At 40.1% G+C, this 24,441-nt stretch overlaps 1 protein-coding gene across 1 annotated transcript in view; it reads left to right on the forward strand.

Moving 5' to 3' along the window:
* CUNH10orf67 (chromosome unknown C10orf67 homolog) overlaps positions 1 to 24,441 on the forward strand; it is a 107,381-nt gene that overhangs the window by 53,649 nt on the left and 29,291 nt on the right. The window contains exons 10-11 of the mRNA XM_036328118.1: positions 278 to 343; positions 7,646 to 7,705. Of these exons, the coding sequence (XP_036184011.1) occupies positions 278 to 343; positions 7,646 to 7,705 (126 nt within the window). The remainder of the gene's footprint in view (positions 1 to 277; positions 344 to 7,645; positions 7,706 to 24,441) is intronic.

Consider the following 24,441-nt stretch of genomic DNA (forward strand, 5'->3'; position numbering starts at 1 on the left):
TTTCTCACCCAGGCCTCCTACCCTCTTCTCTCTGACAGCTATGAATCTGTTTCTATTTGTTTGTTAGTTTATTTTGTTCATTAGATTCCACATATAAGTGAAATCACATGCTATTTGTCTTTCTATGATTGGCTTATTTCACTTAGCATTAGACATTTAATTTTTTTCTTTAATCATATTGGGATCTGTTTTTCTCATATTCAGAAACAAAATATATTTCACTAAATTCTTTTGTGGTCTGTTTTTATAATCAAAATGTAATGTTCTTCTCTTTCAGTTAACTGAAGGTAGAGATAAACTAAAGGCTGAACTTAATGCTGAAAAAGTATTAGTTCAAGAAATGGTAAGGTGATTTACATTATTTCCTAATAAATTTGAATTCAGGAATTTAATTTAATCATGAGAGTTTTCTAAACTGTCTTTGTACCTGTTTATTGTGAACTATTCCCTTTCCCTTTATAAATAATCTAAGTGCATGCATAATTATAAACATTTTAAAATGATCATTTAACTAGTATTATAACAAATATACTTATTATGTAGAAGAGTTTTACATAAGAAATAGTATTATAATTTAAAGTAGTGTATGAAATTTTTGAATTTTATTATAGAGAGCCCAGTATTTTGAAGGATTTTCTATTTTTAGTTACAAATTGCTCTTAGTGACAAAAAAAAAAAAAGAGCCAAGTTAGATATTTTGGCATTCTGTGTTAGTTTCATAAGAAAACACTGCCTTTTTATGTTCTTTTAAGAGAACTTTCCAGACGGCTGGTCTTTTATTTTATCAGTTGACTACCCACCCCCGGGTCCCCCCATCCTACCCCCCGCCCAGCTTATGGGGTTGTATTTTGGCTTTCAACTGATCACCACTAGTATGTCTTTGTTACAGTAAACTGACTGTGTTTATTATAATCAAAAATAAAACACAGCTTGACTTGCGTTCTAAATGTGCCTGAAAAGAATATGATACTGTTTAGAAGAGAAAAGGTTGTTCATAGGAAATCCACACCACTTCAGATATTGAAACATGCCTCTTTTTACAGCTTGTCACACTTTGTGCCAAGTCATGACTGTTTTCCTAACTCTGTTTTGTTACTCTCGGCACCATGTGTTTTGGGTTCCTTGTCATAGAAATTAATGCAAAACAATGCTCCCGGACTACAATACAGCCTTCTATGAAACCAACTTGTGAATGCAGGCAAAGAAAAAAAAAATGATGGCTAGCTAGTCACAGAAACCATGTATTAACAAATACGTTATTTTGAACTCTTTACCTTTAAATACCTGCATATAAAAAAAATTGGCTTAATTATTTGCGTATACTTGGTGAATCTCTTCTGCCCCACCCTACCCCACCCTCTTCTTTCCAAAGTCCAGGAGTTGCTTCTGAAAACAACTAAATGTTGTCATTGAAATGGAAAGTGCTATTATAGAGTGGGAAGCAAAGGTTATATTGCCCGCCCGTTTGTTAGCAATGTTAGACAAGAAATTAAACTACTCAATCAGGAAGTTTGTGCCTGTATTAAGAACAGTCCCCATAGTTTTTGAATCACTTTTCCTCTTTATTTGAACTGTATGAGGTTAACCGGTGCTATTCTGTTGCCCCCGGGGGAACCAATCACCTTTTATTTCGTTGTTTAGAAGTTTGTTGAGCACCCACTTGTTGCCAAGCAGCAAGATCTTTTATCACAAACCCCACAACAGCATAAGAGCCTCAGTCCCTCAAAACTAGTTTGGGATCCATGTTTTCAGTGGAGGCAGTAAGCTTCAGGTTCCTCTTACAACCAAGCTTTCCATGGCATACCGTTGGGCACAGCAAGGTCACTGTTTGGCACCCCTCGCCCCCCCGCCAGGCATTCTGTTATTCACCGGGAGGGAGGCTGGCTTTGTGGCTACTTGGGCTTCCTTTGTTTCTTGCCAGAGTGCTTTTTTTCCAGAAATGAAGGTTTGTGATTGCACCCAGATGGAGGAGTGGGAGAAGATAGAGGGACCAGAGTCAATTTGTAAAACTTAAGAACGTTCTCACTGACGGTTTTTTGTTCCATGCTTGCTTATACAGTTTATTTTCTGGCCTAGTTAAAGCCTCGTTTTAAAAGTCATAGAGCTGATAGTAAAAAGTATAGGTAAGCAACAAAATATGGAGCAATTGTATCCTTACATTGGCTTTAAGGGAAGCATATGAAAAAATGTCATATTTTCCTAAGATGCCTACGCTTAGTGGCATTCTTTTACTTTTAAATATAATTGTCATATAACATTGTATTTTAGGTGAACAACGAAATGATTCAATATATGTATATATTGCAAAATATTGCCAGGATGAGTTTCGTTAACATCAATCGCCACACAGTTACAAACTTCGTTTCATGATGAGAACTTTTGATTTATTCTCTTAGCAACTTTAAATATATAATCCAGTGTCATTAACTATAATCACCATGCTGTACCTCACATCCCCAGGACTTAATTTGTTTTATAGCCGGAAGTTTGTACCTGTTGACCACCCTCACCATTTCGCCCCTCCATTCCTTGCCTCTGGCAACCACCAATCTGCTCCTTGTATCTATGAGGTTATGAGGTCATTTGTGTGTGTTTTTTTTAAATATATTTATTGATTTCAGAAAGGAAGGGAAAGGGGGAGATAGAAACATCAATGGTGAGAGAGAATCATTGATTGGCTGCCTCTTGCAGGCCCCCCATCGGGGTCGAGCCTGAAACTCGGGCTTGTGCCCTGACGGGTAATTGAACTGTGACCTTCTGGTTCATAGGCAGACACTCAACGACTGTGCCATGCCTGCTGGGTTATGAAGTGTGGGGTTTTGGTTTTCTTTTTAGATTTTACTATAAATAAGATAATATGCGATTTTTTTTCTGTCTGATTTATTTCACTTGGCATAATGCCCTTAAATTTCATCCATGTTGTCACAAATGGCAAGATTTCATTCTTTTTTATGGCTGAGTAAGATTCCATTACATATATATATATGATATCATCTTTATCCATTTGTCTATTGATGGACACTTAGGTTACTTATATCTTGGCTATTGTAACTAATACTTCAGTGAACATGGTAGTGCACATACCTTTTCAAGTTAGTGCTTTTTTATTCCTTTAGATAAGTACCCAGAAATGGAATTTCTGGGTCACATGGTAGTTCTATTTTTAATTTTTTGAGGAATCTCCATAGTGTTTTCTATAGTGACTGCACCAATTTACATTCCCACCAACAGTGTACAATAGTTCCCTTTTCTTCACATCCTTGTCAACAGTTGTTATCTCTTGTTCTTTCTTGTCCATTCTAACAAGTGTGGTTTGGTTTACATTTCCCTGATGATTTGTGAGGTTGAGAACCTGTTGGCCATTTGAATATCTTCTGGAAAAATGTCAAATCATCTGCCTATTTTTAATTGGATTGATTGTGCTGCTTTTTGCTGTTGAGCTGTATATTTTGGATATTAACTCCTTATAAAATATACTAGAGGCCTGGTGCACAAAAATTTGTGCACTGGGGTTGGGGGGAGTGGTCCCTCAGCCCGACCTATGCCCTCTTGCAATCTGGGACTCCTTGGAGGATGTCCACCTGCTGGCTTAGGCCGGCTCCCTGGCAGTCAGACAGCCCTCTGGCAGCCCGGCAGCCCTCGGGGGATGTCCACTTACCAGCAGGGAGCAGACCTAAGCTGCAGTCAGACATCCTTAGTGCTGCTCAGGAGGTGGGAGAGGATCCCGCCACCACCACTGTGCTGGCAGCCATCAGCCTAGCTTGTGGGAGTGCACTGACCACCAGGGAACAGCTCCTGCATTGAGCATCTGCCCCCTGGTGGTCAGTGTGTGTCATAGTGACCAGTCATTCCCAGTCGTTCTGCTGTTAGGGTCAATTTGCATATTACCCTTTTATTATATAGGATAGAGGCCTGGTGCATGGGTGGGGGCCAGCTGGTTTGCCCTGAAGGGTGTCCCAGATCACGGTGGGGGTCCCCCTGGGGTGCCTGGCCAGCCTGGATGAGGGGCTGATGGCTGTTTGCAGGCTGGTCAAGCCCTCCCCAGTGGGGACCCTCACCCCATGGAGGTTTGGCCAGCCTGGGTGAGGGGCTGAGGGCCGTTTTCAGGCTGGCCAAGCCCCCCCGGCGACAGAAGCTCATAGTTTCTCCTTTTTTTTCTTTTTTTTTTATTGTGGGATTTATTTACCTTCTATAATTGAAACTTTGTTGCTTTGAGAGGAGCTCAGAGCCAGCCAAGGTGGGCGGGAGGGAAGCCTCCTGCTCGCTCCAGCTCCATGGCCACGGCTGAAATCAGGTATCTGGGGTTTATTTATCTTCTACAATTGAAACTTTGTTGCTTTGAGTTGGGCTCAGAGCCAACCGCGGCTGGGATGCTTGGCTTCCTCCATCATTGGGGCAACCAAGCCTCCTGCTTGCTCCAACTCCATGGCTGCCAGCCGCCATCTTGGTTGGGTTAATTTGCATATAGTTGCTCTGATTGGCTGGTGGGCGTGGCTTAAGGCATAGCAAAGGTATGGTCAATTTGCATGTTTGTCTTTTATTAGTGTAGATAATTTCCAAATATTTTCTTCTAGCCTATAGATGCTTTTTCATTTTGTTGTTCCTTTTGCTATTCAGAAGCTTTTTTGTTTGATATAGTCCTAGGGACTATATGCCAGGGAGCCGGCCTAAGCCAGCAGGTGGACATCCTCCAAGGAGTCCCAGATTGCAAGAGGGCATAGGTCGGGCTGAGGGACCACTCCCCCCAACCCCAGTGCACAAATTTTTGTGCACCAGGCCTCTAGTATATTTTATAAGGAGTTAATATCCAAAATATACAGCTCAACAGCAAAAAGCAGCACAATCAATCCAATTAAAAATAGGCAGATGATTTGACATTTTTGCTTTTGTTGTGTTTTGAGCATCATATAAAAAAATTATTACTAATACCCATGTCAAAAAGATTTTTCTCAATGTCTTCTTCTAGGAGTTTTATGGTTTCCAGTCTTACATTTAAGTCTTTCATTCATTCAATTTAATTTTTTGAGTGGTATAAAGTACGGCTTTAGTTTCATTCTTTTAAATGTAAATATCCAATTTTCCCAGCACTATTTATTGAAGAGCATTTTCTTCATTGAGTATTCTTGGCTACTTTGTCAAATATTTGTTGACTACACATATATGGGTTTTTTTCTGTGCTCTTGATTCTGTTCCATTGGTCTACATGTCTGTTTTTTATGCTAGCACCATATTGTTTTTTTGTTTGTTTGTGTGTGTGTGTGTGTGTGTGTGAGAGAGAGAGAGAGAGAAAGAGAGAGAGAGAGTGAGAGAGAGAGAGAGAGAGAAAAATCAATGTGAGAGAGATGCATGGACTGGTTATCTCCCCCACTCTCCCTCACCTAGGGTTGGGACAAAACCTGTTACCCAAACCTGAGACTGTTTGCCTTTGACTGGGAATCAAACCTGTGATCCTTCAGTGCTCTGGCCAACACTCTAACCACTGAACAATACTGTTTTAATTACTGTGCTTTATAATATGGTTTGACATCAAGAAGTGTAATGCCTCCAGCTTTCTATTTTTTTTAGGATTTATTTTTAAACCATTATCATGGAAGTTAATTATAACATTAGCCTTGAATTTAAACCCACTGAGATAACCTAACACAGTTCTTCACAGACATCAGTTACTATCTTCCCAGACCCCAAGATGTCATGAGACAGTTACATTTTATTGAATTCTGATCTATCAATAGGGAAGAGATAGTTTTTACAAAATCTTTATTGTTGAAAGTATTACATATCCCCACCTCCCCCCCGATTGGCCCCTTCTAGCCCTCACCAACCCCAGGCCTTCACCATCCTATTGTCTGTATCCATGAGGGAAGAAATATCTTTGAAAATATATTATAGCTGATGTTTAGACACCAATGAAATTAATGGTTAGAGGTATTTTTCATCATTGTTTACTTTCATAATAAGATTATTCAGATTCAGATCACTGGCAATACTTACAAATTCATATTATTAAAACTTGTTTATTGAAGCATGCATTAATAATATATTTTTTTTGACATTTGTGACAACGTGGATGGACCTTGAGGAAATTATGCAAAGTGAAATGTCAGAGGAAGACAAATACTATATGATCTCACTTTGTGTGTAATCTAAAATAAAAACAAAAAACCAAACTCATAAATACAGAGATTGGTGGTAGCCAGAGGTGGGAGGTGAGGGTGGGCTAAACGGGTAAAGGGAATCAAAGGTATGAAATTAAAGTTACAAGATAAATAAGTCATGAGGATGTAAAGCATCCCCACTGTATCATATGTTTGAAAGTTGCTAAGAGAGTAGATCTTAAAAGTCCCTACAGGAAAAAAATTATAACTATGTAGTGATAGATATTAACTAGACTTTTTGTGGTGATGATTTTTTAATAAATACAAATATTGATGTACAACAGTTAATGCAAGGTTATGTGTCAATTACACCTCAATTTTAAAAAATATTAATAAAATGCCTTTAATGCCTAGAAATTAAAATTGACTTTTTTTTTTTTTTTGAGAAACAAAATCCAAGTTTATGTATTAATTTCTTGCATGGAAGTACGCCTCAATGATATCCTTTGCCTGAGACTGTTTGCCAAAGTCCTTAACCACCACATAACTGCAACCAACCACTTGACAGGATTTTTCCTCTCTGTTGATTTTACAGAGGCTACCCATTCCCCTAGTTTCTTGTTTTTTTCCATTTCATTTTGGTTGATATCTTGTTCAGCACAAAGGGCCTCCACCAACTTGGCATTCATGGGCTCATCACAGTTGGATGCACGCACACAAAGGTGTGTTTGGTGCTAAATTCATGTAAAAGTACAGATACTTCTGCAACAACCTTAAAATTCCATTAAGTTAACTCAGTGCTTTAGTTTTGCAAACTACTACATGAGGGTCTCTAGACTTTCTGAATTAAAATCGCATTCATATTGCCCGGCCGGGTGGCTCGGTTGATTGGAGCATCATCCCCTACAACTACAGGTTGCAGGCTCAGTTCCTGGTCAGGGCACATACCTAAGTTTCAGGTTTGATCCCCGGTCATGGTGCACATGGGAGGTAACTGACCCATGTTTCTCTTTCACATCAATAATTTTGTTCTCTCTCCCCCTCCCCCATCCCTCTCTCTCTAAAATCAATAAACATATCCTCAGGTGAGGGTTTAAAAGAATAATAATTAAAACAAATAAAATTACGTTCATTACATTATTGAAGTTTGACTATTAAATTATCTGAATTTTCTCAAAAAAAAATCGTATAAGGCCTGAGATCTATAGCTAGTTTAATAACATATGAAACAAATTATCACCACACCAGCAAACAGTGCATGTTTCTCTATAATCTCTATTATGCTTAAAGCCATGGATAAATGCTAATAATTATAAATACTTACAATTTTGTCTATTTCTGTTCACTTTTTTAAATGCTTTTCTTCCTAGGTACAAATTTATTTTCTCTTCTAAATCATATTCAACATTGTAACTTATTTTCCCATAATAGTTTTGGCAGTCACATGGTTTAGGATGCTACTCTTTCATTGCTAAAGGTAGTTTTATAGAAAATTCTCCCTTCTCATCTTTGCAAACAATACCAAATGACATGGGCCTTTCATTTCACAGGTTAGTAAACATAAAGAAGAAATGGAAATGAGAAAAAAGTGGGACATCGTAAGTGGCAAGGTTTGCATTTTAGTTTTTTTCTTTTCTTCTGTGCTTCTCTTGTTTTGGCATCTTGAGTTTGAAAGAGAAGATGCTTATCAGTGAGGCAAGAAGTGTGAATGGGAGGCCAGGAGATGAGTGTAAGCAGTGGAGAAAGCGGGCCTGGCATAAGTGAAAGGGGTCATCCTGGCGTGCTGATGCTCAGGCTCAATGGCTTGTCTCCACATTCTGTCCCTTCACACCTACCTTCTGTTCCCCTGCCTTCTTACTAAGATACAGTCCTCAAGCTACCACCATACTCCACTCCTTTTCCAGGTGACTCCAGAAACCATTGATCTGAAGGTATGTTATTCTTTGTACACTAGCATTAATTTGCAAGTTAAATTAGGCCTGGAGGGGGATTGCAGGACTGGGAGCAAGAACAGATCCAGGCCCTTGGGACTGAACACTTCCACTCTGCTACTTCAGCTCAGGGCAAGGGAAGAAAATAAAGGGACACGAATCCGAAGAAGGAAGTGAGAATAACAGAGCTGGTTCTTTTTGTGTGCCAGGGCTCAAGATCATTGAAGGGGAAAGAGCTCACGTTTTCGCCATGGTCCTCACAACACAGGATAAAGCCATCCTCTTTTCCCAGCACTTCAGGGTCTAAGACAAAAAGAGGGAAGACTTCAAGGAAGTCTTTAAAGCAAAAGCACTCTGAGGTAAGACCTGCTCCAGTGGCCACGTCCTGTGACACCTTCTTCTGCACAGGGGCTCCTGTGCTGTTAGCAATAGCGAAACCGCGATCATACCTCACACCCAGCATCAACAAGGTCGCCAGTCTCAACACACCTGATTCTCTTGACTCCCTGCACACATCTGGGCAGGGGCTCTGGGTGCTTTTCTCAGCACCAGTATGTCTTTGTTAGGTACCTTAACTTACCCAAGAAGATGCCACCGCTATCCTCAGCTCAATGGCTTATTTAACTTAGTCAGTAAGGCTTCGTAGATCTCTATTAAATTAGCAAGATTTGGAGAATCTATATGCCAAGCACTTTCTAGGCTGTATAATCTCTAACTCATTACTGCCCAATAGCTATCAGAAGCTTAACGAAGCTTCCCTCAAGGACAAGCAAGTATTCAGAGTGCTTGCTCGTAGTATTCTAAATAGACACCTGGGACTGGCTCACACTATCAGAGCCGTGCATGCAAGAATTAACTTCTATTGTCATCTGTTTGCACAGCCCCTTCCCCAATGATCAGAATTGCTTTTGCTGGGTCTGCGGCAGTACAGTTCATCTCCATAAATGGCATGTCCAGAAGTAGCTCTGTGATGTTCAGTTCGACCTTGGCTTGTTATGTGGACGTTGCTGAGGCACTGCTCGTGGCATTACACAATGCCTCCCTTCATGTGGTCTTTTGGGGAACTTTCTTCTGCCCTTAGTTATGGGACCGGTTGTCTTTCTCTGAGCAATTGGTCCTTCCTGTGAGCACTGTGAATTGGGTAACTGGTCAAGGCTCCTTTTCCACACTGGCTCTCAGGAAACAGAAGTCACTTGGTGAGTCACCTGGCCAACGCACAGCACTTCATGAAGAGTCTCTCCGCCTGCATGTTTGATTCCCATACTCAGTTTTTTTCTCCACATGTTCCCATGTCCTCCCTCCTGCTCCCACAGTGGGCAGAGCTGCCTCCCTAACACGCAAGGCACGAGGGGCTGAGCAGAACCCTGCGTCTGTGTCGTCCTTGTTCCACTGGGCAGAGAAAGATCTGGGCATCTCATGCCAACTCCCAGGCAGATGGCTCACTGCTCGTAGCCAGCGGAGGAGTGAGACAACAGGTAGAGAGAGGCCAGGGGTTGAGAAAAAGCATTGTCTTCTAAAAATATTTTCACTTTGTAGGAAGTCTAGTCAACTGGAAACTAATGTAATTTCTCAAGGAGGAGAATGACATTTGGGGGAAAATTTGGCACATGACTGGTCCATGTTTGGGTTCTAGAAGTAAGATTTTTAGAATCCAGGTCTTGGGAAGCTTTTGTTTTTGATTCACAAAAGAACAAAAAAACAAAGACACAAACAAGGGAGAACCCTGCCTGAGTAGGTGGTGCTGCCTGCTGACGGGGCAGAAAGACCAGCCATACTGGGTGAGGGGCTCTAGTCCACGCCTTGGACTTAGTAAGCCTGTGGTCAAGCCCATATCCTGTTCCAGAAGGCTCTTCCAGCTGCCAGAAATCAAGCTGAAGGGCCGGCTCTGTGCATCAAGGCTCTGAGATGAATGTGGACAGGGCTGCCCAGCAGAGTTAGCAACTGGACAGAGTGACGGGTCCCGGAGCCGGAGATGACAGCAGCAGGGGGAGCTGCCCCCATTCCCACAGCAAGCCCAGGGCTGTCAGTCCTAGAATTCCAGTTTAGAAACTCCTTAATTTACACATCAAAATGGAGTTTCCAAAATCACTGCCACAGGGGACAGGAATACTGCCTGTCCTCACGGAACATACACAATAAAGGAGAGACAAAGGTAGACAGGATCTCTCAGAAGATGTCATTTCAATAGGATTTTCTCGTAGGATAACAGTTTTTCCTTCTAACCACTATTACGGTTATCTTGCTGTTGCCAACGCATAATAGTACGTTTTGTTAGCTGGATAGACTCTGAAGTTAATGTGTAACAATAAGTGAAAATTGGACTGGGGGAGGGGAGAGATGACGTAATCTGGTATTCCATCTTTCTATTAATTAACTTGATTTTACAGCGTAATGTAGTTTTCTAGTTCACCGTTATTACTAGCATATGTACTTTTGTTGTTAATAATAATTTTGTTACTATAAGGGCTCCCTTATATCACCTTCCCATGTGGTCTATTCTTCACCATAGGTTAACTATAGACACCCTGGTTATAATTTTTCTGTTTCTCTCTTTTAAATATTTTTATTATATTGAGGTAGTTGGACACCTTAAAAATGATCTTTAAAGGTTTAATAATACTACCACGTGTAAATGACCAAACGGAGAGCTTGCTGCAGGAACTTTTAACTCAGTCATTTAACTTATCCAATTAATCATACTTATTTTTTGAAATCTGTGTCATTCGGTGGGAACAGCACACATGTCTCACTCTGGAGTACACAGTGATAAACTGAGTGTTTAGCCAGTCTGAAAAACGTGATATGAACATTGCTGTCTGATTTCTATTTATGAACGATTTCACAACTTAAAATTTGTATTTGGACAGTGTTTTGTGCAAAGTTTATTTTTTGATATCTGTAAAGCATTTCAAACATTAAGGTTTCACAGAACAAGGTTAAATTGGATTTCCAGGTCCCCCTACCCCACCCCCCAGCCAGGGTAATTCGTTAATTGAGGTTGCACCCAGTGAATGCTTCCCTGGAAGATTTCTGAGCGTCCGTGGGGTAACCTGGTCTATGCTGGCAGAACATATGGTGTGTGCTCAGATCCGCAGAAAGCAGTAGGACCCTTCTTTGTGGGAAATGGGACATGGGACAAGGTCAGTTATGTTCCCATTCTTAAAGTGCATGCAACACAAAGCAATTTGTACTTGATACGAGACTTTAATTAAAGCTCTAGAACATGATTCTTTTCATTCCAGAGTTGTTAGGTGAAATATTTTTTTTTGCAATAGTTTTGCAATTGTGACCATAGTCACAATTCAGGTTAGTATTTTTTAAAAAGTTATTATTATAGGATATAGAATTGTTATTATTATAGGTATATATATCATAGGCTACTTGGGTGAAGGAAAAATCTTTCTTTCTGAAACTTCCCATTCCTTTCCTCTACAACCTTTTTATTTGACTAAATTGCACATGAAGTTTAAAATAAATGACACCTGAGAAGAAAATAATATAACCTGTTCATTGTTTCATTCTTTTTTCCCGTGGCTTGGTTGGATAAAGCAGACACTTAATAGTTCCACAGAGCATTGTGGCAAAGTCAGCATTGTGCTCATTGCTGATCTGACCCCAGGGGGTGGTGCCGAAATACAGCGATAGCACCATTCTGGACACGTGCATGGTCTTCAGATGCTGTCAAAGAATATTTACTGTATTTTGATAGATTGTGTTGACACAGAATTCTTCCCCTTATGCTGTATCTCAATCTCATATTATGAATAACTTTAAAATATAGAGGTAAATGAAGTAATATACCAGTACTACAATTATTTGCTTTATTTTGAAATCAAAATTTTCATTTACCGTTATAATGAGTTCAACTTTATATTCTGTTCTCAGAGAACTGAAATAGAAAATCTCCTATTTAAAATTCAACTGAAAGGGGGCTTTTACTTTCTATAGCATATTTAAGGGATTATAAATTTATTAGGTCATCTGGAAAACCAGATGGGCTGAGCCCCAAAATGGCACCAGCTCCTACCGCATTTTATTCTGAATAGTTTGATGACAAATTGAATACTTTCCATTTGTGTTTGGAAAATAAAATTTTTGAAACTAAAAATATTTTAGTGAAAATAATATCTAATACTTGTTGCACAAATAAATTGTATTGCTAAAATCAATTGAAGGGTTTTATACTTTGTCTCTTGTGTATTTGTTGGAGGATGATTATAAAATTTTATTTATATTTCAGTATCATGTAACTTAAATCCTAAGATATTACCATAAAAACCAGGAAAAGATAAATCTGAGATTTGCATCAATTTCTAGTCTTCCTTAGACATTTTCAGTCATGGGGTGAGATGGCAGGTCCTGACCACATGTAATATCATCCTTGACTTTTGGGAGCACACAAAGCAGCCATCTTACCCCCGACTGCTTGGTGTTGCTTCATTCTATCTGCCTGGTTTCAGCTGTGGTCTTCTCTCCAGTTCCCACTGGGAGTTGAGGCCAGTCTTGAACACCAAGTCATTTGGCCAGAGTCCTGACACTGCCCAGACTTGGGTCTTATTCCTAGAAGACTGAACACTTTGAACTGCTGTCACTCATCCTAATTGCCATGATTAATTCTGTTGTTTGATGCTATGAGTTATATTTTAGAACTGCTGACACTCAAGGCCAGAATCAAGCCCAAGGTACCCACACCCTTTTGGACACTGGCATTGGACTGTCATCTACCCTTTTTGCATCCAACACTAGCAACTTGTTAGTTTCCCCAGCCCTGATTTCTTCAGGCCTAGGGTCTCCAGGTCCCAGCTTTCTCCTCAAACCCTAAGGACGTTTCTGTAAATTACAATACATAAATTTTTTTTCAGGAATGTATTTTCACGAAGGGTGGTATTTAAACTTTTCCTCATTTGATATCCTTTGTTTTCTTCTCCTCAGTGTAATCCCTTCTTGTTCATCAAGAAAACCTTAAATAAAACAAAAAAGTTAATTGATCCTGTCCTATGTGGCTTAATGGTTTGAGTATCAGCTCGTGCACCCAAGGGTCTCAGGTTTGATTCCTAGTCAAGTGCATGTACCTGGGTTGCAGATTCGATCCCCAACCTGGTTGGGGCCCATGCAGGAGGCAACTGATCAATGTGTCTCTCTCACATTCATCTCTCTCTCTCTCTCTCTCTCTCCTCTCTCTCTCTCTCTCTCTTTCTCTCTCTTCCCTTCCTTCCACTCTTTCTAAAAATCAATGGAAAAATATATCCTCAGGTGAGGATTAACAAAAACAAAGTTATTTGTTTTTTCAAATTTACTCATGTATTATATATTACTCCTACCATAACTTGCATATCTGCTCAAACTTAATCAATGATATATCACTGAATTGATTTAGTGCTAGCCAAATCTAAAGAGTTCTTAAGTTTTGTGAGCTTGTGCAACCCTTACAGAATTAAAATACACTTTTATTTAGGCTTTTAAAACACTTGAAAATAGATTGAGGATCCTCTTCATCAATATTAAGTGGGGATTCATTCCTTTGTTGAATATATAAATATATATAAATATCAAGAAATGAAAGACAAGTTACCTACAACCCATGTTATGGAGTCCAGTTAATCTGAGGGTTGAGAGCATATGGTAAACCCACATTTGGTTTTATGCCACCAGAATTGGTGAGCATGTGTCTAGGCAACCTAGAGTGCAATTCTGGTTGTCTGTTTCTCTAGTTGAGAATATGCAAGTGGATTTTGATTAAAATATGTAGCATGTCTATCTAGTTTACATTAAATAAGTCATAAGCACATTTTAAAGGTAATTTTTATTACCTTTAGAAAGATTTCAATACACGGTTTCAGATTCTTATACCACCATTGGAAGAGCTAGAAGAGTAAGTATTAGGAAAACAAGAAAGATTTCAGATTAAAGCACCCAAGCAGCTGGTTGGTAAGAGATTAATAAGAAGTCAGTACCATCCTAGGTACCTTTTGAAATCTCCCACCAAGTAGTTTTGTCTCAGCAATAAAGAGAGTGTTAATAGAATGCTCTCCAGAAAGTCACTATGAAATTCATATAAGCAAGTCCATTGGTCTTGATTTAAATGCCTTTGCATAGTCTTTCTAATGTTTCCAACAAAAGTACAGCTTTTTAAGTTCCTGACACGTTGTACCTTTCAAAATTGTAAAGTTTCATATGTAAACAAAATTGTAAAGTTTAATAATAAAGATGTAGATACACGTTAACAGCTGATAGCTCAATTGATGTTTCTTTCTTTTCAGATTTAACCCATTGGAATTAATAATGTATGATAAGTATATATACATTTTGGGGGGACACCCTGTAGATATTTTCATGTAACAATAACTGATATAATTTATTACAGCAAGATTTGCATTTGATATCTTCATTTAAGCCATTTCTGGAGCTTTCATTTCTTTATGTAGACCTAAGTTTCCATGTAGGATTATATTCCTCCTTCCCGAAAAACTTTTTCCCCCCAAGTTCTTATAGTACAGATCTGCTGACAAAGAGTTCTCTCAACTTTTGTTTGTCTGAAAAAAAATTTATTTTGTCTTTGTTTTTGATAGAACTATTCCAAGTGTAGAAGTCTGGATTGACATTTTTATTTTAATGCGTTGAAGATGTAATTCCATTGTCTTTTTGTCTTGCATAGTTTTTGACAAAAAAATATCTACTGTAAATTTTCACTTTGTTTCTCTAATGTGTCTTTTACTTTGGAATGCCTTTAAAATTTTATCTTTGCTTTTCAAAAATTAAATTATAATGTTCTTTGGGTGTTTGTTGTTTCTCTCTCTCTCTTTTCTGAGTGAACTTTGAAATTCTGAAATTTGTGGTTTGACATCTTTTATTAGCCTTTGACCATTATGTCAATTAATTAGACCACTATTTCTTTTGCCCCATTCTCCCTTCTCCTTCTGAGACTCCAAGTGCACCTATGTTCGGCTGTTTGATATTGTCCCACAACTCATGGATGTTCTGTTTAGTAATTCTGAATTTTGTTTTCCTCTTTGTTTCAGTTTGGGGAATTTCTGTTGACTTACCTTCAAATTCACTGATTGTTTTCCTCAGCTGTGTTGAGTCTACTGATGAGTATAACAAAGAAATTTTGAATCTACTGATGAGTCTAACTAATAAATATTTCATTTTTGGTATTGTCTTTTTTACTTCTAGTATTTCCATTCGACTTTTTTTCCATTGCGTTGTTTTTTGTTTATTATTATTTTTTGAAATATATTTTTATTGATTTCAAAGAGAAGGGAGAGGGAGAGAGAGGTAAAAACATCAATAATGAGAGAGAATCATTGATCAGCTGCTTCCCGTGTGCCAAGCCTACAACCTGGGCATGTGCCCTAACCGGGAATTGAACCATGACTTCCTGGTTCATAGGTCGACGCTCAACCACTGAGCCACACTGGCTGGGATCCATTTGACTCTTATGTTTTCCATCTCTATGCTGAAATTCCCTATCTATTATGTATCATGCATGTTATTCACCCTTGGTCTAGGTTCTTGAACATTTGAATTATAGTTATTTTAAAGTCCCCATCTCATAGTTCCAAAATCTGGGTCATCTTTGAATCTGTTTTTTGTTGATTGCTTTGTCTCCTGACAGTAGGTTCTTCTCTCCTTGCTTTTTTGTGTGTTTCATAATTTTTTTTGAATGGCAGACATCATGTGTAGGCTAATAGAGACTGAAGTAAATAGTGTTCATACCTGGAAATGGCATGCTTCTTTTTTTTCTTTTTTATCCCCACCCGAGGATATGTTTATTGATTATAGAGACAAAAAAATCTATGTGAGAGAAAAACATTGATAGGTTGACTCTCACATGCTCCCCAACCAGGGCTCAAACACATAGCCTAGGTGTATGTCTGTCCAGAATCAAACCCACAACCTTTTTGGTGCACAAGATGATGCTCCGACCAACTGAGCCATCCAACCAGGGTGGCATGCCTCTTCTTATATCAGGCTATAAAGCACTGAGCCATATAGCCAGAAGTTGTGTTGAGGTGAGTTTGCTTGTTGCTGTGGTTCATTTTAGTGGACCACAGCCTAGATATTCCTTTTGTGATAGGCATGTGTTTAGAGTGGGAGTGTGTGCTGTTCCACCCTTAGCTTTCAGCAGAACCTGTCCACCTGTACCATAGAGTGGTTCTCTCTTTATGTATCTGTTCCTCCTTTGGTAATAGACTGCTATTGCCTAGTACTTCATAAGTGAGGGGAGAGATGGTTTTTTCCTTATTCTAATCAAAAGACAGTCTCTGGAAAGTGCTATATGCTTGGCCCTTAGAGGTGATCTTTCTCAGGATTCCTATCCCTCTTCCCTGTGGCAGTCTACCTCTGCCTTATGCCTAAACTTGACCTTGGTTAGGTGTTCCTATCCCTGCTGCAATTCTAGGAAACTCCAGTTGGTATTAGCACAGTCTCTAAGGCATAAGACCATCACCAACCCCTCACCCAGAGGAGGAAAGTGCTTCTTTTATTTCGCCTTTGTCATATGTGTTTATCTGTGCTATGTAAGCAGGAGTTCTGATGCTTTCCCCAGCCTTTTGCGAAGGGAGTAGGGCTTGGTGCCCAACACTTCTCCACTGATCACCTTCTTTGAGTCTGATTGGCCAGAGGGTTAGCTTCCCCTCTTCCAGGAACTTAAGTCTTTTGTTTCCTGGGATAAAAGGGCTTGGGAAGATACTTTTCTCTTAGCAGCAGCTGATCCCCTCCACAAGCCTGCACCATCATAAGCCTCCTGCCCTGCCCTCAGTTTTTCTCATGAGCATCTTGTAAGAAACCGTGAATGAAGCTGTGAGCATGAACTCTTCTATAAGCATGTGCCCCCAGCTACTTCAAACTGCTCTCCTAGCCCATAATGCTCTTTAGTAGTTCTTTATATTTTAGCTTGTTTTTTTTGTATCTGCTTGTGTTGCTACTGGGATGGTACTGCTTCTGCTGTAGGTAAGACTCTTCATGTGTCATAACTCCCCTTGGAAAGGCTCGCTCCCCTGGAATGCAGGTCACCTGGTTGTGACTTTAATTCTCTGATAGGTTCAAGAAAAGTTGCCATTTTGTAGTGTATCTGAATTTTTCTTGTTGTTAGTCTTGGAATGGCATTTCTTTTCATCCTATGTGAAAGCCAGAAATCTGAATTTGTTATATAAAACAGATTTATACTTATCCAAAATAAAGTAAGAAAGAATCTGCCACCTTGAGATAATCATTAAAAATCCTTTGTAAAAATCCTTTCAGACAAAACTTGATGAAGATTTGCACATACGACAAGATATGGGGGACTTCATTCAATACCATTGAATATATATATAATCACTCATGTGCAGTATTTCACGCCATAGAAGTAGCACAGTTTAGTTAACCAATTTCTATCAATGTACGGTGCCTTCCTGAAATACTGTTTCTCTTCCATTGCTGTTATAAACAATGACTTCATAATATTTAATAGGGGCATTTCCATCTTGGAAGTGTTCTGATTACAAATTTTTTTATATTGAATAATTTCATAGATGCGAAGCTGCTTCTATATACTGATTTCCCACAGTGAACATAAAGTCTAGATAATCTGGAGCCAGGTGAAGAGGCCAAGCCCCACAATGATTTAGGTGGGCTTCCAGGCCTTTGAGAAGATATGCCTGAAGTTTGCATATGGCCTGGATCAACCTGGATTCCATAGGGCTTCATAGCTCAGTCACCTGCCAAAATGTTTCGGAGGCCCTGGGCAGACAGGGAGCAGTAGCACCCTTGAAGTACATCAAATGAGGAAAGCCTTGTCATATTTTTTAAGAAGTTCTCTAGCTTAATGTTCTTGTTAGAAGCAAATTTACTAGTGTTATATGTAGATAGATATTTTGTTTTGACTTCTGATCTACACAGTGATTAGTGCTCACTTGCATAAAGCCTTATGTTTTAGTCTCAATGTTCCTAATTTTCAAGCCTCTTCTCTCCAGATTATAAGGACATGAGGCTAGTTCTCCTCTCTTCATGTGGCTTTGTCACTCCCTCCTCCCACTAACCACCACCCACTGGCACATTACTGGTGTTCAAAAAGAGTTGTTTGCTTAGGAATTGAAAAGAAAAAAATATGTTAATTAAAAGTCAAGATTAATGAAGTTTTAGAGACAGAAGATCACCTTCAGAATGCATTAGAAAGATTGTTTTGATAGTAATATGATTTAAAGGAGAAAGAGGCATTAAGGCCAGAAAGAATGGTCAACGTTTCAGAAGAGGTATGTTTGTGGAAATTAGAGGAAATGACAGAATGTAATGACTCTTTCATTGACAAGGAAAAAGAGAAAGAAGACATGATAAGGAATATGGTTGCTCTGTGTTCGTTAATATGCATCATTGTACTTCTGTTATAATAAACCTTGGCTGTTCATTCCTAATTTATATGATTATATTTATGAAATGTTTTCATTTAAAACAATGTTAAGTACTTAAAATGGAAAACAAATTTAAGAATTATAACTTCTGTTATAAAGAAATGTCATTTCTTAATTTTATGAATTTTTAGTTATAAATATATATAAACTTAAAAGAAAGTGAGAAATATTTGTAAGAAATTATTTCTAATCACAACTTTTGATTACCTTTATAATTGTTCATTTACATTTTCCTACTTAGGAAGCTATCTACTTTCATATTGATATTACCGTTCATTTCCACCTCTAGCTATTGTTCAGCCATCCAATATTTGTACCTGTCAGTGCAGTAGCCACATAAAGACCAGCGTGTGTGTTCCAGAGAAAGTGGAATGTCAGCAGCTGACAAAACAAAATGACAGTTTAATGTGGACAGAGCCAGTATCCAATATAACATGCTCTAGCAAAGCTGAAAGTTCAACTCAAACTAGAGAGCAAACACTCTCGTCTACTGTGGTGCTTTTTTTCCCCCCTGAAAAGAGAAGCTATCTTTGTCATTATCACTGTGAAGAGTATTGTCTGTTGGAGAGACTGAATGATTGTTTGCTTTACAGAAAATATGCTTTAGCACAGTCTTATCTCTATCATAGAAGCCGTCATTTTATGAGAGTCAGGAAAAGGGAGCCTTGAAAATTTTTACTATATGTGAATTTAAACACAGAGTTGTTTTTTAATAAACTTTCAATTACTGATATGACTTTGGACATACTGAAATAAATAAATATAAATGTCTTTCTACATGGAAGCTTATTTTGTTTTACCAACTTGTTTTTCTAACTTTCCATGGATTAATTTTTCAAATTTGAGTTATTTTTTTCTCTGTTACCATACTGGCAAATGCCCTCCAAAGCTTGTGGCCCTTTCCCCAGTGATTCCCTAGGTTCCTATGAACCAGATGGCAGTGAACTCACTCTCAGCCTGTGCCCTGGGAGAGAGGCATTTGAGGTGGATCATGCCCTTTATTTGAGGAGAAATAGGTGGCATGGCCCCCAAAGGTGCGTGCCTTCAGGGACCTCGGGGACCCCAGGTTTTTGAAGCCAAGGAAGCTAATGATAAAAAAGACTTCACGTTGTTTTTGTCAAATTGGTGTTGTTGTGCCTTAGACTTTCTGTTTGATTAGCTTCCTGTCATGTGAGCCTTGGAAAGACAGTCACTATACTGGTGGTGGTAGGTGGCAGTTTCCTCTAGGAAGTTTGAGATATAGTGTAGACAACTAAGGGGAAAATTATTGGGGTCGTTCTAGGATCACCAAAGAGCTCCCCGGGACTGTAGGAACTGATGGAGTAGGAGTTAGAGTTTACAAAACTAAGTAAGAGTAATGGGTTAGGGCCCAGATTAGGATTAAGCCAGTCCTGAGAACTCTATCAGCCAGGGATGAATCAGAACTACAGATCAGCTGTGCCCAAGCACAGCCTTCTATCCCTGACCTTATGCTTTTCCATTTCTATAAATTTCATGAATGCCCTTATTCTAGTCTTTAGCTGGTGACTCCTGATTCTATCTCTAGAACTGATCCCAGTCAAAAATCCCAGGCCCTTGTCCCAATTGCCTATTGTGGGTTTTTATTTGATTGTGCCATGGGTATCTCAAACTGTGTCTGAAACTGCATTTACCAAATTCTTCCTTAATAAAAGGTGAAGGAGGAAGAGGAGGGGGAAGGAGGAGGGAGTAAGGAGGAGGAGCAGGAGGAGGAGGAGGAGGAGGAGAGAGAGAGAGAGAGAGAGAGAGAGAGAGAGAGAGAGAGAGAGAGAGAACTAGCACACAAAATTGTCCCTATTTCTATTAGTTTTTCTTATCATAGTGAATAGTACCATTCTCCATCTAGTTGCTCATATAAGAAATTATAGGCAGTTCTCTTCTCACTCAAAATTGCCCTAAATTCTATCTCTTTCATAATTCCTCTCAAATATATTTTCTCTGCTTCAGCCCTGTTTTCTTTTCTATTGTATCTTCAGTGCTTCAAATGTTTCCTGGCACAAAGTAGTAATTCAGCAAATATTTAGTGAGTTAAAAAACAAAGAAAATAAACAAAGCCATTAGCCCTGTAGGAAACAGTTAATTTAGGAAACAAATACAACCTTTAAAAATAAATACATTTTGGAAAACATTCAAGAGAAACTTTTATCCATTAAGCAGGACAGGCTGCTATGAAAAACAAAACAAAAAACCTGAGGAAAAGAATAATTTATTGAAGGTAACAAATTTTTTAAAATAGCAATGGGCAGAGTGAATAATAAAATTGACACAGCTGAAGATCTAATTAATTAAAGTGGAAAAAAGTCTCAGAAATAATGTAAAATAGCAGACATAAATTATGAGGAAAGTTAAACAGTGGTTGCTACAAGAAAATAAAGTATTCAAAAGGAAAAAAAAATGTTTGAACCATGAATCTTATATTCAGCTAAAAACTAAGTATGAAAAGAAAACAAGATATGCAGGGTGATTTGCACACAATAAAAGGGAGAAACTAGGTCTGACTCAGAAGTCAGGGAAGCTAGAAAAAAATAAAAGTTGAAACATTAAACTAACACTTGGAAGAGACTTTATTCAGTGGCAAAGTTTAGTAACAGGTTTACACTTCCTTCTCTATGGCTAGTTTCAATTACTTAGGCCTGTAATAAGTGGTATTTGCATAAACACACTGTTAATATTATTTACTAGATTTCAGTTTTTAAGAGTCAATGTGTAGATAAAGCATGGAGGATTTACTTATAGTTAGAGAACAATCTTATAGACATTGACAATATAAAAATAACATTCCTTCTAAAAACTTGGAAATTAGGTGAGTGAATATGTGGGAAAACATAAAAGTCTAAATAAATTTCCATTTTCACAGGGAGGAGTTAATATATCAAGTATACAAGTTTATATATATCAAAATCATTATAAGAGCAACAACAAGCAGGTGGGAGAGAAGGTGGAAGGTAATATGAATGCTCTAAAACAGGGGTGGGCAAACTTTTTGACCCGAGGGCCACAATGGGTTCTTAAATTGGACCGGAGGGCCGGAACAAAAGCATGGATGGAGTGTTTGTGTGAACTAATACATGTTAACACTGCTGCTGGTGAAGGAGCGGAGGGGAGAGCAAGAGAACCCTCCACTCTTTCGGCTCCGCGGGCCGGATAGAACAGCTGAACGGGCCGGATCCAGCCCGAGGGCCGAAGTTTGCCCACGGCTGCTCTAAAATCTTAATCTTTATTTGTGGGGAGCCCAAATCAATAAAGGCTATTATCCTATATAATAAAAGCCTAATATGCTAAGTGTCTGACTGTTTGACTGTTCAACCAGTCACTATGATGCGCACTGACCACCAGGGGGCAGACCCTCCAACCAGTAGGTTAGCTTGCTGCTGGGGTCTAGCCAATTGGGACTGGGTGAGATGGGCCTGACATGCCCTGGAACCCTCCCACGAACCCTCCCTGGCCCCGATCATTCATCAGTGGGGTCCCTCAGCCTGGCTTGCACCCTCTTGCAATCTGGGACCCTTCAGGGGATGTCAGAGAGCTGGCTTTGGCCCGATCACCACAGGTCAGGCCAAGGGATCCCACTGGTGCATGAATTCATGCGCCGGGCCTCTAGTTTATTTATAATGATAACGATGAGAAAAACTAAAAAACAAGAAAACAACAATACCTTAGCTTCTGGGAAGTAAGAGTTATATGTTCATGCATACTATTCTATTTGCAGTTTTTTTAAATATGTGCATACATTATCATTTAAAAATCTAAGGTAATATGAATGAAGAAGTCAATAGCTTAGTGTATGTGAAGTGTCTGACACAGAGTAGGCACCCAATTATAGTTTTTTATGGCTGCTATTAAAAATTTTATTTTTATATGTGGTAGCTGATGTCAGCTGTGTTCTCTCTGTCCCTTCAGATACAAATAAATTTGGGTCAAACCAATTTTGTGCTTTGTGGTAGCCTAGAGTGTGTCCTCTGGTGTCTGCAGATGCCATGGTATCATGGTGGTTGTCGCTGTGAATGGGCTCCTCCCACCGAACTAAAGCACATTCTGAGTCTCATTGTGCCCTGCTTGCCATCCCAGTTCACACTTTGTTTAATTAGATGCTGAATTCAATCCAGTCCTGTGATTTCTACTAAAAGCATCCACTTACATGACAACTTTGCATTTGTAAGTTTGAGGAAGTTGAAGAAGGTTAACTGACAGGGACAGTTTATATCACGAAGATGCTATTTCAAATTAAATATTGCACATCACCCCTGGCAAATGGTCAGCTACAGCTTCACCACACATTCACATCTCTAGCTCTGTGGTCTTGCCTAGCCATTTTCTCTTTCTCTAGCTCTCTTCTCAGCTTCCACCTCTGATAGCTTGGGGGAGCTTTGGAGGTCCCTTTTATTTTATTTTGCAAGACTCTCTGACTCCTACTCCCATACCTGACTCCAGATGCCACTTGGCAGAGCCTACCCTATGGAGATGGGCAACAGATCAAGGGACTTTTGGGTCACAGAATCCACTAAAGAAGTTAGTGGTGGCAATAAGGGGCACTTTTTCTGTCGATTGTTTTGGAATACAGCAATAACTAACCAAGCAGATTATTATATGCAGTATATTTTCTGCCATCTACTCTTATCATCAGAGAGAGTAACAAAAATTCACCCTGAGTATCATCTAAAATAAAAGATTGTTTTAAAGCTTATGTCTTCACAGGTAATAACTGCCCATTTCATTTTTAGAAGATATAATGGTAAAATTTGATCACTATATAATGACAGAGTAATGTATTTTTTAAAAAACTATAGTGGGAAAGTTGGTCTTAATGGACCATAATTGCCCAATTGCAAATCTATCCTATCTAATAATAGAGAAACATGGTAATTAACCATAACTTCGCTACCCTTCCCATTGGCTAATCAGGGTGATATGCAAATTAACTGACAACTAAGATGGCAGTTAACCGCCAACAAAGATGGAGGTTAATTTGCATATGTAGGCACAATGCTGGGAGGCGAAAGGGAAAGGATGGAAGAAGCCCACTGCCACTGATGGTGATCAGAAATCCAGGGGGGAGCTAAGAGTCAGGGGGCAGGGCAAAGGGCCGTCTTTGCCCTGCCCCCCAGCCGTGATCGGAGAACTGGATGCCTTTGACACCCGGGCCAGTGATAGCGGGAAGCAGGGGTGGAGCTGGCAATGGGAGCTGGGCAGGGGTGGAGCCGGCAGTCTGGGGAGCTAGGGGTCCCTTGCCCAGGCCTAAAGCCTTGGCCAAAGACGTTAGGCCTGGGCAGGGGTGGAGCCTGCAATCGGGGAGCTGGGGGTCCCCTGCACAGACCTAACACCTTGGCCAGAGGCATTAGGTCTAGGCATAGGCGGAGTCAGTGATCATGAGCAGCTGGGGGTCCCCTGCATAGACCTAACACCTTGGCCACAGGCGTTAGACCTGGGCAGGGGTGGAGCCTGCAATCGCAGGGAGCTGGGGGTCCCCTTCCCAGGCCTAATGCCTCGGCCAGAGGCGTTAGGCCTGAGCAGGGGCGGAACCAGCCATCGTGGTGAGCAGGGGCAGAGTCAGCAATCGTGAGCAGCTGGGGGTCCCCTGCCCAGGCCTAATGCCTCGGTCAGAGGCATTAGGTCTAGGCAGGGGCAGAGCGTGAGATCGCGGGGAGCTGGGGGTCTCCTGCCCAGGACTAATGCCTCAACCAGAGGCCTTAGGTCTGGGCAGGGGTGGTGACAGAGATTGTGGGTAGCAGGGGCGGACCCGGGGATGGTGGGAGCTGGGGGTCCCCTGCCCAGGCCTGATGCCTGGGCCAGAGGCATCAGGCCTGGGTGGGGGGCGGAGCCAGTGATTGGGGGGATATGAGGGTCCCTTGCCCAGGCCTGATACCTGGGCCAGAGGCGTCAGGCCTGGGCGGGGGGCAGAACCAGCTATGGGAGGGAGATGGGGGTCCCCTGCCCAGGCCTTACACCTCTGGCGGAGGCATCAGGCCTGGGCAAGGGGCCAATCTGGCGATTGTAGGGTGATGGGGG

Source organism: Myotis myotis, unplaced genomic scaffold, assembly GCF_014108235.1.
Source record: "Myotis myotis isolate mMyoMyo1 unplaced genomic scaffold, mMyoMyo1.p scaffold_m19_p_1, whole genome shotgun sequence".
Lineage (NCBI taxonomy): Eukaryota > Metazoa > Chordata > Mammalia > Chiroptera > Vespertilionidae > Myotis > Myotis myotis.